This window comes from Maniola hyperantus, chromosome 9 (assembly GCF_902806685.2).
Source record: "Maniola hyperantus chromosome 9, iAphHyp1.2, whole genome shotgun sequence".
In the NCBI taxonomy this organism is placed as follows: domain Eukaryota; kingdom Metazoa; phylum Arthropoda; class Insecta; order Lepidoptera; family Nymphalidae; genus Maniola; species Maniola hyperantus.
This window is the reverse complement of record NC_048544.1, coordinates 15,348,659-15,360,710: the sequence shown is the minus strand read 5'-3', so window position 1 is coordinate 15,360,710 and position 12,052 is coordinate 15,348,659. Positions and strand designations below refer to the sequence as shown.

General features: G+C 37.9%; 1 protein-coding gene across 1 annotated transcript; it reads left to right on the top strand.

Annotated features, from left to right (window-relative positions):
• The first annotated feature begins 689 nt into the window (after positions 1-689).
• On the top strand, positions 690-9,465 carry LOC117985122 (uncharacterized). The gene is made up of 4 exons (XM_034971806.2): positions 690-854; positions 6,676-6,818; positions 7,779-8,029; positions 8,398-9,465. Exons 1-4 carry the CDS (start codon positions 816-818, stop codon positions 8,592-8,594), a joined length of 630 nt encoding a protein of 209 aa, XP_034827697.1. The 5' UTR covers positions 690-815; the 3' UTR covers positions 8,595-9,465.
• Positions 9,466-12,052: the final 2,587 nt, after the last annotated feature.

The following is a 12,052-nucleotide window of genomic DNA, read 5'->3' as shown; positions in this document are numbered from 1 at the left end:
AAAAGTCACTGCACTCTTTATCTCAACAAGTTTTCCAATACAAGACACAACGAGCTTAATTTGGTATTGTCATGATTTCCAAATAATAATTATTGATCGTTTGAGTCAAATAACATACTTTTTACAATTGCATTAAGTTTAAGAAATGACCTCATTGGATGAAATCTCAAAAGGAGGCTCTGATTGGTAGGTTGAGTTTCGGTCAGTTCAATCATATGCACTCTGCAAGTTCGGTTGAATGAATGGAAAACGTAATATTTGATCGAAGTAGTGGGCTAGTAGTAGACTGGCTGGTACTGTAACAATTATTTGAAAGTAGCTGATGCCTACGACTTCGTTCGCGTGGTGTTAGGTTTTTAAAAATCCCGTGGGAACTCGTTGATTTTCCGGGATAAAAAGTAGCCTATGTCACTCTCTAGGTCTTTGACTATACCCATGCAAAAAAACAACGTCAATCCGTTGCTCCGTTGCGACGGGATTGAAGGACAAAGCAACAAAACCTACATACAAAAACACTATATCTAATAAGGGTACTGATCTAATAATTCTAGTATGATTTTGTTAGCATCAAAAAACGCAACAAAAAGCATTGTCACTCTCACATTGTCATTGTCACGTCACGCCTTTGACAATAAAATTTTCCTGCCATTTCGGAAAGTATGCGCATCCCATTGTTGCTGTTATCTGTCAAACACAACCGAGCCGATGTGCGCCCGCGCCGCCCGCCTCTACAGACTCTGGCGCTTCAAACGGAATTTTCAAATTTTCTCAGGAAAATTTTCAAGTACTAAAAAATATTAGGGAAAGTTTAGAAAATGGCACGGGTTTTGGTTTTACTTGCTTTTGGATTGTTGGTATGTATTTCTTTATAATATTTTTTTATAATTTAATAGTATAGTCAAAAATATCGACCCTATTCGGGAGTCCGGACTTTGATCCTAGGTATGAACTGCTATTTTTTAAATAATACTTTTTTTTTCTATAATCTTTTTAGACGAGGGGTCCGGGATTCGAATTTCGAACCTAAGTAGGTACGCATCGCTAATTTTTCGGCAATTAATTAATATCACTTGTTTCAACGGTGAAGGAAACCTACATGCCTCCATAATGTTCTCAAAGGCGTGTGACGTCTACCAATCCGCACATGGCCAGCGTGGTGGACTGTGGCCAAATCCGTTCTCATACTGAGAGGATACCCGTGCATTATTTACCATCGATGGTATTTACCCTCAATCAAAAAAATACATAAAGCGAAAAATATAACTAATTTGTCATAATTTGTTAATATTAAATTAGCCTCTAGCAGTTATCACAATAATATAGCGGGAAAAAAAGATTTAGTAGGTACTAACTTATGCTCGCGACTTCGTCCGCGTGGACTACACAAATTTCCAACCACCATTTCACCCCCTTAGGGGTTGAATTTTCAAAAATCCTTTCTTAGCGGATACCTACGTCATAAAAGCTATCTGCATGCCAAATTTCAGCCCGATCCATCCAGTAGTTTGAGCTGTGCGTTGATAGATCAGTCAGTCAGTCAGTCAGTCAGTCAGTCACCTTTTCCTTTCATATATTTAAGATAAACCATTGAAGATTATGCACGCATTGAGAAGGTACAAATAATAGGTAGGTAGGTACCTACTTGTTACGCTAATGACATAATAAAAATATGGAGGTCATTAAATAGTAATCATAATTAATTATAACCGTAACACTATTGTCTTTAAAGAAATAGTTTTCTTATTAACGAGTTAGGTATACCTACTGAGTTTGTTGTGGGCTCTTCTCAGACCTGGGCGCGTTTGGAACCCTCGTAGCTTTAGTTTTAAGTTTGCGTAATAATTATCACCACTATATTTTACAAATCTAACACCATACCAGACCATCAATAAGAGTAATTTATTACCTATTTTGAATAAATCATTTGACTTTGACTTTGCCTTTGACTTTGACTACGTTCTTTACTATGCATAGGTGTCCTAAAATAGGTGTAAATGTAGGTACCTACCACATGACTTAAGTGGGTACTTTTTATTACACACATATATACTACGATTGGTGAAAACTTAAATAAAATTGTGCCTATATAGCCTCTACCGGGCATCGATGTCAGGACTTCGCTCTAAAACACCAGGTTCTCTAAATCTTCAGATATTAGTGGGCATCTCTATGCCCAAAATTAATAATCAGTAAATTTGTCGATACGTTACTTAGCTACGTTGTTAGTAGCCAAGAACCGGCAAAGTGCGAGTCAGACTCGTGCACCGAGGGTTCCGTATTACAATCATTTTTTTTGTCATTTTGAATCAAAAACTATTGTGTATAAAAATCTGTTATAGAATGTACAGGTTAAGCCCTTTCATAATATTATGATACCCCACTTGATATAGTTATCTTCCGTTGAAAGTTGAAAAGACTTACTAATTATTATTATTCATTAAAACATTTTTTTAAAATAATGTAACCACAAATTCACGGTTTTCAGATTTTCCCCCTTGTACTATAAGACCTGACTACCTGCCAAATTTCAATATTCTAGGTCAACGTGAAGTACCCTATAGGTTTCTTGACAGACAGATAACAAATTAGTGATCCTATGGGGTTACCTATTTTCCTTTTGAGGTACGGGACCCTAAAAAAGTTCATGCCTACAATTTTGGACAAAATACAATTAAAAAAAAAAGAATAAGCCTTGAAAAAAGAAGAAAGAAGCCTTGTTAATTATGACTAATACTCCCCTTTCCACAAGCTTTTCGCTTTGTTGGAGGCAACTAAGCGAAAAGCTTGTGCTAGGAGTAGGTACGACAACAGTGCAACGGGTGGGATTTGAACCGGAAACCTTTCGGAATTCAGTCCGCTCCTTAACCGTTGAGCTATTGAGGCTCTAATCTAAATCTATCGACAGATTAGGTGGGTACACGCAGGATTGATTTATTATCATTATTATTTTCGGGCGTCAATAGAAAACAGAATTCTGTCTTAGTTTAAACCAGTCTGTTGCAATCGATGTCTCAAATAGATGGAAGGCGCGAAAACGACAGTTATTGCATAATGAACACTTTATTTTTGCATTACTTGAGCACTTGACATTTACTTCATCGGATAGGCAGAGAGGGTTCTGTCATTTTCAAGGTCTAGCTGCGGGTTTTTAAATCACTAATTCTACATAGGTACGCTAGCTGATGCTGCGACTTCGTACGAGTGAATTTAGAGCGGTAACACATCCGATCCGAGTCCGTGAAAATACGGATATAAAAACTTTGTCATTATGTCCGATTTGAATCCGAGCATAGAATATAATATAATAGTATCCAAGGTAAAGTGCAATGCGTAATCGCTGGGTTTTAAAAATCCCGTGGGAACTCTTTGATTTTCCGGAATAAAAAGTAACCTACATAATGTCACCCTCCAGGTCTTAAACTATACCCATGCAAAAAAAAAACACGTAGATCCGTTGCCCCGTTGCGACGTGATTGAAGCATAAACCAACAACCTAACAAAACACACACACACACTTTCGCATTTATAATATGTGCAGTGTTCAAATCAAATTGTAATAAATTATATCGTCTTCCTTATCGTTTGTCGCACTGTTTTTCAATCCACACTTGACCAGCGTGGTAGTCTGTCTGTCTGTCTGTCTAGCGGACACTTTTCACGGCCCAACAGTTTAACCGATTTTAATGAAATTTGGTACAGAGTTAGCTTACTTTCCGGGGAAGGACATAGGCTACTTTTTATCCCTGAAAATGAAAGAGTTCCCACGGGATTTACTAAAAACCTAAATCCACGCGGACGAAGTCGCGAGCATCCTCTAGTAGATAATACGATTTTTATTCAGGATAGTAGTTGTGTACATATAATATTTTAGTAATTGTTTAGTATCGATCCAATAAATAGCTCGATATTTAGTTAGTGAGTGATTAACTAGGTCAATGATTGTCGACTTATTTCTTTCGTTGATCACTAATAACAGAAAAAACTGATCAAAAAAGGTAGGAGTTCCTTGGTGCGTATTAGAGATGGGCATTGCTATTTTGAAATAATTTTCATTTGGAATTCCTTATTAGTTTTCTTCACAGTGATTTCACAGGTGATCATCAAATCAAATCAGAAATAAGAAGATCCGTAGGAGAACTAGAGTAACCGACATAGCTCAACGGGTTGCGAAGCTGAAGTGGCAATGGGCAGGGCACATAGTTCGTACAAACGATAGACGTTGGGGTCCCAAGGTGCTGGAATGGCGACCTCGCACCGGAAGACGCAGCGTTGGAAGACCCCCCACTAGGTAGACGGACGACATCAGACGAGTCGCAGGGAGCTGCTGGATCCAGACGGCGCAAGACCGTGGCGTGTGGAAGTCCCTACAAGAGACCTATGTCCAGCAGTGGACGTCTATTGGTTGATAATGATGATGATGATGATTTCACAGGTGATTTTCATTGAAAGTGATTTTTTAATTTTCGCACCCATAAGTTTTTTTTTCTCAACTCATACATCATGGCCCCAGGGTCATGGAGTCTTAGGCTGAGATCTATAGAGCGCACTTTGACTTTGCTCAGACTTCATTAGGTTTCGAACCTAAGGTCAATAACCTAATCATTTTGACAATTTGTGCTTCCTTAGCTAATTAAACACTGTGATAAGGTTTTATTTAACAGTTAAAGTGATCTGATAACAGTTAAGTGATACTTTTTACAAAATGTTTTACTGCTAATTACTATACGTTAAATTAACTAGATAGGTACTATAAAGTAGTAAATTGTTACACGAGGGACTAAAACGAGCCATTTTCATACTGATGATGATGATGATGAGATGTTTAGCCTCCCGGACGACAGCGAAGAAGGGAATAAATAAATAAATAAAAATATTTTTTACTCAATTAAACTTTTACAAGTACTTTAGAATTCGTCAAATGCCACCACTTGCTAGGAATGCCTTTCCGGAATGGAATGGCATGGAATAGGTTTTAGTAGTGCATCATCACTTGCTGTCTGATTGCAGCCAAGCGTTAGTCTATAAATTTAAAAAAAAGCAGTTTTGGTCCGCTTGCACTCGGAATAAAGAACTTCTCTCCCACTTGCTCGGATATTGCTTATTCAAAGGAGCTTTTGGGCAGTACATATTATGTATATATACCTATAGATATTGTTCTATAATACCTAGTCGCTAGATAGGTCTAAGATAACAATTAATATTCAACAGCCACCACAGACCCAAACCAATGGACGTGACGCCTTGGTCCTCGCGTCAATGTCAGATCAGTGTAGTCGGCACACGTAGTCTTCATACTTGGAGGTAACAATGACACATTTAGGGTTTATTGCACTATTATTATGTGTTATTGTTTTATTAGTTATCAGCGGTGTTTATTGTGATTGATTAGGAATCTTGGTTGTATGGCATATCCCTTTTTGCAATATTTTATAGGTCTACTATCTAAACTTGTCCACGCTTCTGTATGCTATATCAATATGTATATGTGTATGCTAGCATGCTCGGTTGGACAGCGTTCAGGAAGCTTCGAGATGTCTTCTTGTCCAAAATTCCTCAGTGCTTGAAGACCAAAGTTTTCGAAAAGTGCGTGTTGCCAGTGATGGCATATGGATCCGAGACATGGTCGCTAACTATGGGCCTCATAAGAAAGCTCAGAGTCAAAGAGAGAGAGAGCTATGCTTGGAGTTTCTCTACGTGATCAAATCAGAAATGAGGAGATCCGTAGGAGAACTAGAGTAACCGACATAGCTCAACGGATTGCGAAGCTGGGCAGGCACATAGGTAGTTGGTACAACTGATAGACATTGGGTGCTATGGAATGGTGACCTCGCACCGGAAGACGCAGTGTTGGAAGAACTCCCACTAGGTGAACAGACGACATCAGACGACGAGTCGCAGGGAGCCGCTGGATTCAGGCGGCGCAAGACCGTGGCGTGTGGAAGTCCCTACAAGAGACCTATGTCCAGCAGTGGACATAAAATCTCGTACTAAGCGTGCAGTTTGCGCTTCACGAAACGGAAGGAAGTATTCTAACGGCCAAATTCAGAATAACAACGTCTTTGCAGCCACGGCAATAACATTCAGACGTGCTTAGAGTCGAAGTTGGTAGTTTCACCTACTTCAATACCTACTATAAAATTAATGGGATACAGATAATCTAATCTTCAAGGATGATCCCTTGAAGATTGATTGATATCACTATACATGTAATGCTCAAGGATAATTCCTTGAAGACTGATTCCTCAAAAGGAAAAACGGAACCATTATAATATGATCACTTTGTTGTCTGTCTGTCAAGAAACCTACAGGGTACTTCCCGTTGACCTAGAATCATGAAATTTGCCAGGAAGGTAGGTCTTGTAGCAGACGTGAGGGGAAAAAACTAAAAACCGTGAATTTATGGTTATACATCACAAGAAAAAATTTAATATGACGTGTTCATGAACAAATATTGCTATTTTCAACTTTCAAAGTAAGATTACTATACCAACTGGGATATATGAATTGATTTAGTTGTACATTCTAAAACAGATTTTTATTTATTTTTAGGCATAATGGTTTTTGATTTATCGCGCAAAATGTCGATAAAATACGATTGTAGTACGTAACCCTCAGTGTGCGAGTCTGACTCGCACTTAGCCGGGTTTTTTGAAAGTGTGTTCTCTCACTTTCCAGGCATGCCAGGAATGCTCGCCCCGCGGCCTGCCCGAGTCGCAGGAGTCTGTGGTGAGCGTGTACGACAAGGGTGGCACCAAAGTCGACGTCTACCGCCAGATCGCTAACAACCTTGCCGAGAAAATCACCTCTCCCATATACAGGTGCTTTAACATTCCCTTTTTTAACCGACTTCAAAAAAAGGAGGAGGTTCTCAATTCGTCGGAATCTTTTTTTTTTTTTTTTTTTTTTTTTTTTTTCGTCGGAATCTTTTTTTTTTTTTTTTTTTTTTTTTATGTATGTTCCCCGATTACTCAAAAACGCCTGGACCGATTTTGAAAATTCTTTTTTTGTTGGAAAGGGTATACTTCAAAGTTGGTCCCATTTAAATTTGGTGAAGATCTGATGAACATCTTCGAAGATAGATACTGGAACTCCTCAACGGATAAGAGTAAATTGCTCGCGATCAGTGTAATAGCTTAGTAAACAGTAGATTTTTAACCAGTCATAGCATAATTCCATGGGGCCTCTAAAAATTGTGAAATAAAAAATTTTTACAAAAAAAATAAAAACCGACTTTAAAAAAAAGTATTATTATGGAACTATATTAACTCTTGTATACATAATATATTCGGTAATAAATTAAATTATTTTTCAATTTTTAGTGTTTATGTAATTGACACTATACGAACCTAAAACGGCAAGCAACTCACGATGATCTCACTAGATGGCAGCACAAATATCTTTAATCACTCACTATGAAACCTGAATCACGCTAACGAAGTTTTAATCCCAGTAGAGTAAATACAAGTTCCAAGTTTGGACCAGCTGGTACTTAACTTGTATTGAAATAAAATAGTGTATAAGTCCCGCAAATTGCTATTACGCTGGAACCATGTCTCATTATCATCGAAATGACGTAATTTTGACGTCAGCCGACATAAAAATATTCCATCAGCTCGAAACTTCAGTCTAGTGCTGACGTCACCAAAATGGCGGCCACGCGCATTAGCACCTTATATAAATTGCTACTGACTTTACTTAAATACTGTTGTTCTTGACATGGATAGACAAGAAATTAAATTATCAAAATTGTTTTAACCAATACCTCTTTCTATTTATAGCTTCCTCGGCTATGGGAAGAACAAAACAGAAAAGGCAGCCACCACAAAGAAACCATGGGACAAGATAGAGATTCTGGATGACCCAGAAACTGTCACGAAAGCAAACCAGAAACCTGTAGACAACGACATCTCTCTCGACAAAGAAGTAGAAGAGTTATCCTCAGACGCACTTCGGAGGATAGATAAGAAACCAGAGAAACTGACACTGTATTCCAGTTATTTGCCGAGTGGAAAAATTGAGAAGCTTGATGGTTAGAAAATATCTCTCTCGTAGTCAAAATCTTCCTCTTCAATAGAGAAGGAGTGAACTTAGATGACTGGATCTTACCCTTCTATGCTCCCACTTCTTTTCTGATGGGAGGCTTTGGCGTAATCTAAATATATAAAAGGAAAAGATGACTTACTGACTGACTGACTGATCTATCAACGCACAGCTCAAATTACTGGACGAATCGGGCTGAAATTTGGCATGCAGATAGCTATTATGACGTAACATCCGATAAGAAAGGATTTTCGAAAATTTAACCTCTAAGTTGGTAAAAAAGGGGTATGAAATTTTATTAATCCACGCGGATGAAGTCGCGCTAGTAGCTTATATTTTCCCTCTCCTATTTTCCAGGTAACGACACCACGAACGAGATCAGTGATGATGACGAGACCTTCGGCTTCGATGACCTGGACGACAGCGTCGAGGACGTGGACAAGACCAGAGCCAGCCCGATCGTGTACTTCCTGGAGATAGTGGGAAGTATCATCCAACTGATATATGGGGGTGTTGTGGCGTTTTTCTCCTCGCCCAGTAAACCCACCAATTAAATCTAACTTAAGTGTTTTAGAATAGAATAGAATAGAAAATATTTTTATTCAAGTAAACTTTTACATAGCTTTCACTGACATAGCCCAAACTATTAGCAAGCTGAAGTGGCAGTGGGCAGGACATGCCTGTCGTAGAGGCGATGGCCGTTGGAGCCGGAAAGTCCTTGAGTGGAGACCGTGTAGTGTGGAACGCCCTCCAGAACGATGGACCGACGATATAAAGAGGCTGGCGGGAAGTGGCTGGATGAGGAAGGCTGAGGACCGGGTGTGGTGGCGCTCTTTAGGGAAGGCCTATGTCCAACAGTGGATGATGATAATGATGATGAAACTTTTACAAGTGCTTTTGAATCGTCAACTAGTTTAATATACCACTGGTTCGGAACGCCGTTCCTACCGAGAAGAACCAGCAATTCGGCGGTTGCTCTTTTCAAGTGATCAATTAGATTTCATAAATGTGTGTTTAAGAGACCGGGATTATTATTATGCAATGTTATCTCAAAAAGTCACCATGATCTAAACTTCATAGTCGCTGAATGTTCCTCTCTGTGTGTTTTATTTTTAAAAAGAGTATTAGCCATGTTAAATGACTAATATTCCCCTTTCCTCTCCAACTAAGCGTAAAGCTTGTGCTAGGAGTAGGTACGACAATAGTGCAACGGGCGGGGTTTGAACCGTCGACCTTTCGGTTTTCAGTCCACTCCTTTACCCGTTGAGCTATTGAGGCTCTCAGGCTATTGGGGACAACGCGCAGAGAAACGTTCAGCTCTTATAAAATGACGAAGGTCTGGCACGCGCTGGCTCTCTCTCTATTAGTGGTGCAGGTGTACCTACCTATAGAAATCGTTGTGGCGTTAGTATATTATTATTATTATAATCTCGACTCTAGTATCATAAGGTCGGATGTGTACTTCCGACCAAACTCACTTTTTTTACATAAAGGTAATGAGCATTTCGGGCTCTTTCTGCCAAGCTGACACCAGTATTTCTATCTCTTTTCGTTGCCAAGATAAATACATGCATAATGTCGTATCTGAACACATTCTAAAAATTTGGAGAACCATAATTATATTTTTTGACTTGCGTATGTATGCACCAAAGCAATGGAGAAAAATGATAGATGTATTTTGAGTTCGACCATTATGCTACGAAATAAGTTTATTTGTAATACTAGCTGGTACTGCAGTTACGCACTTCTGCTTCAAAAATATGTAATAATTTTGTTAGGTAAAATCACAACAGATGTTATGTTTCGAATTTTTTGTATTAATATTTGGACTGTGAATCATTTAAGACTTTTTGCCTTGTAATATAAATAATTTTGCAATAAAATTCATGGAAGTAAGTTGAAATAAAGCTTTTTGTTTGTGACTACATTAAAGTTGATGTGATTAATAGGTAAGAGATCCATCCTATTTCACCAAAATTTTGGACTAAACTGCGGGAAAAAAGTAAAGAGCCAGAATAAAGCTCTGAAAATGTAGACTAGCAAATCTTTTAGGACCACGAAAATCACACCATGGAAATCTAAACATATATTATAATAAAACCCCACTAAGCAAAAAACCGTGCATTTATGGTGTTTTTTATGAATCACAGTTCAAATCATCAGTTCAAAAACTAGGTTTTTAAGGTAGCCTTAAAAAATTAGAGTACCTAATCAATTATTTTCTTCTTTACCCGTCTTATAATCGACCGAATTTGATATTAATCGAGAGCAGAAATTATAAGGTACCAACAATATGTGATGATAGTGATTCTAACGAAACATACCTAATTATAGGAAGCTTTAGATTATGTTAATTTAAATATAAATGTAGTATAAATTAATTTATTAATTAAACAACTAATAAAAGTGAAAGAAAAAAAATAAAAAAAACTTAACTAAAACACGAAAGAAACAGTTTAAATAAGTATCTGTTAAAAAGAACAGTCGAAACAGAAGCAATGGAATTTTCAAGAAAGCAGAAAGTATTTTTTTTATTACAAAAGTGGCAATGCCAGATTTGACTAACAGTAAATCCTTATACCTACGTAGTTTCTGCACCTTAAAAACGATTCATGATGCTACCAGCAGTGTTTATTTATTTTATTTATTTTATTTTATTTATTTTATATCTAATTAGAACGGCAGTGCCACTTACACTAACTAGATGATTAATAATAAATTTAAATACAAATAAAGGTACAAGAAAAAAGACATAAAATACAAAACGATAAAAGATCAAAGAATTTTGAATATGTACGCTGAGAACATTGAATGACATATTCATGCAATGCTCTCAGCGTACTTCAGTAACTCCCGAACCAGTATTATAGACCCATCATTAAATGGGTCCCATTGAGCATTATTGTCCAAAAGCGCGTTGAATGATGCTAATGAACGGGGTATAGGTGACATAGATCTAGCAATAGTGCGATGATGTGGGACCACGAAAAGTTTATTTTTTCGTGGACGAAGATTACTGTTGGATTCAGGGACACGTATGCGACACAGTTGGTTATGAAGTTCTGGAGCATTAACATCTCCTCGCAAAATTTGACACATAATTTTGAGTTGGTCGCAAATGCGTCTGACCTCCAGGGAGTTGAAACCTAAGCAACCTAACAGAAATTTGGTTGGGTATAGGAAAGGATAATATCCATAGCAACGTTTATACAGGTATCTTAGGAAGGCCTTTTGTACTTTTTCTAATATAAGCCCGTACTTTGCCTCGTACGGATGCCAGACACAGGTGCTTGTTTCGAGCTTGCTTCGGACTAAGGCGTAATATAGTAATCGCATTACCAAAGGACTATGGAACTCCCGAGAGTTGCGTAGTACAAATCCTAATCTTCGAAATGAGTCAGCTGCTACGGTGTTAATATGGTCATGGAAGGTCAATTTTTTATCAAAAATTACACCTAGGTCTTTCATGTTCTGTACTCTGGGAATAGGGATTCCATCCATTTTATATTCATGTATCAAAGGATACCGAACTTTACCAAAGGTCATAACTGAACATTTGTCACGATTGAACTCCATTTTGTTCGCTTTACTCCAGTGATATACAGCTGTAAGATCGCATTGCAACTTGAGACAATCTTCGATAGAAGTAATTTCGAATATAAGTTTTAGGTCATCTGCATATAGCAAGCATTTTGCATATTTTATAGATTCTGGAAGATCGTTTATCATGATTAGGAAGAATAGAGGTCCTAAGATAGAGCCCTGGCTTACACCGGATCGCGTATGATATGGTTTAGACTCATATATGCCATATCGAACGAATTGCTGACGGTCACGGAGGTAGTCTGATAATACATGTAGGAGCTGAGGAGAAAGACCAATAGCACTGAGTTTTTTTAGAAGAATATCGTTATTAACTCTATCAAAAGCTTTGCGGTAATCAAAATAAAGTGCATCTGCTTGATGGCCTCTATCTAGGCAGGACGATATGTATTCAGTAGCTGTTAATAAG

Bases quoted from the DNA above. Each gene is read 5' to 3' on its own strand.
- LOC117985122 (XM_034971806.2), top strand. From the start codon at position 816: ATGGCACGGGTTTTGGTTTTACTTGCTTTTGGATTGTTG. The intron at 855-6,675 runs GTATGTATTTCT...CTCACTTTCCAG, and splicing joins TACTTGCTTTTGGATTGTTG to GCATGCCAGGAATGCTCGCC. The intron at 8,030-8,397 runs GTTAGAAAATAT...CCTATTTTCCAG, and splicing joins AAAAATTGAGAAGCTTGATG to GTAACGACACCACGAACGAG.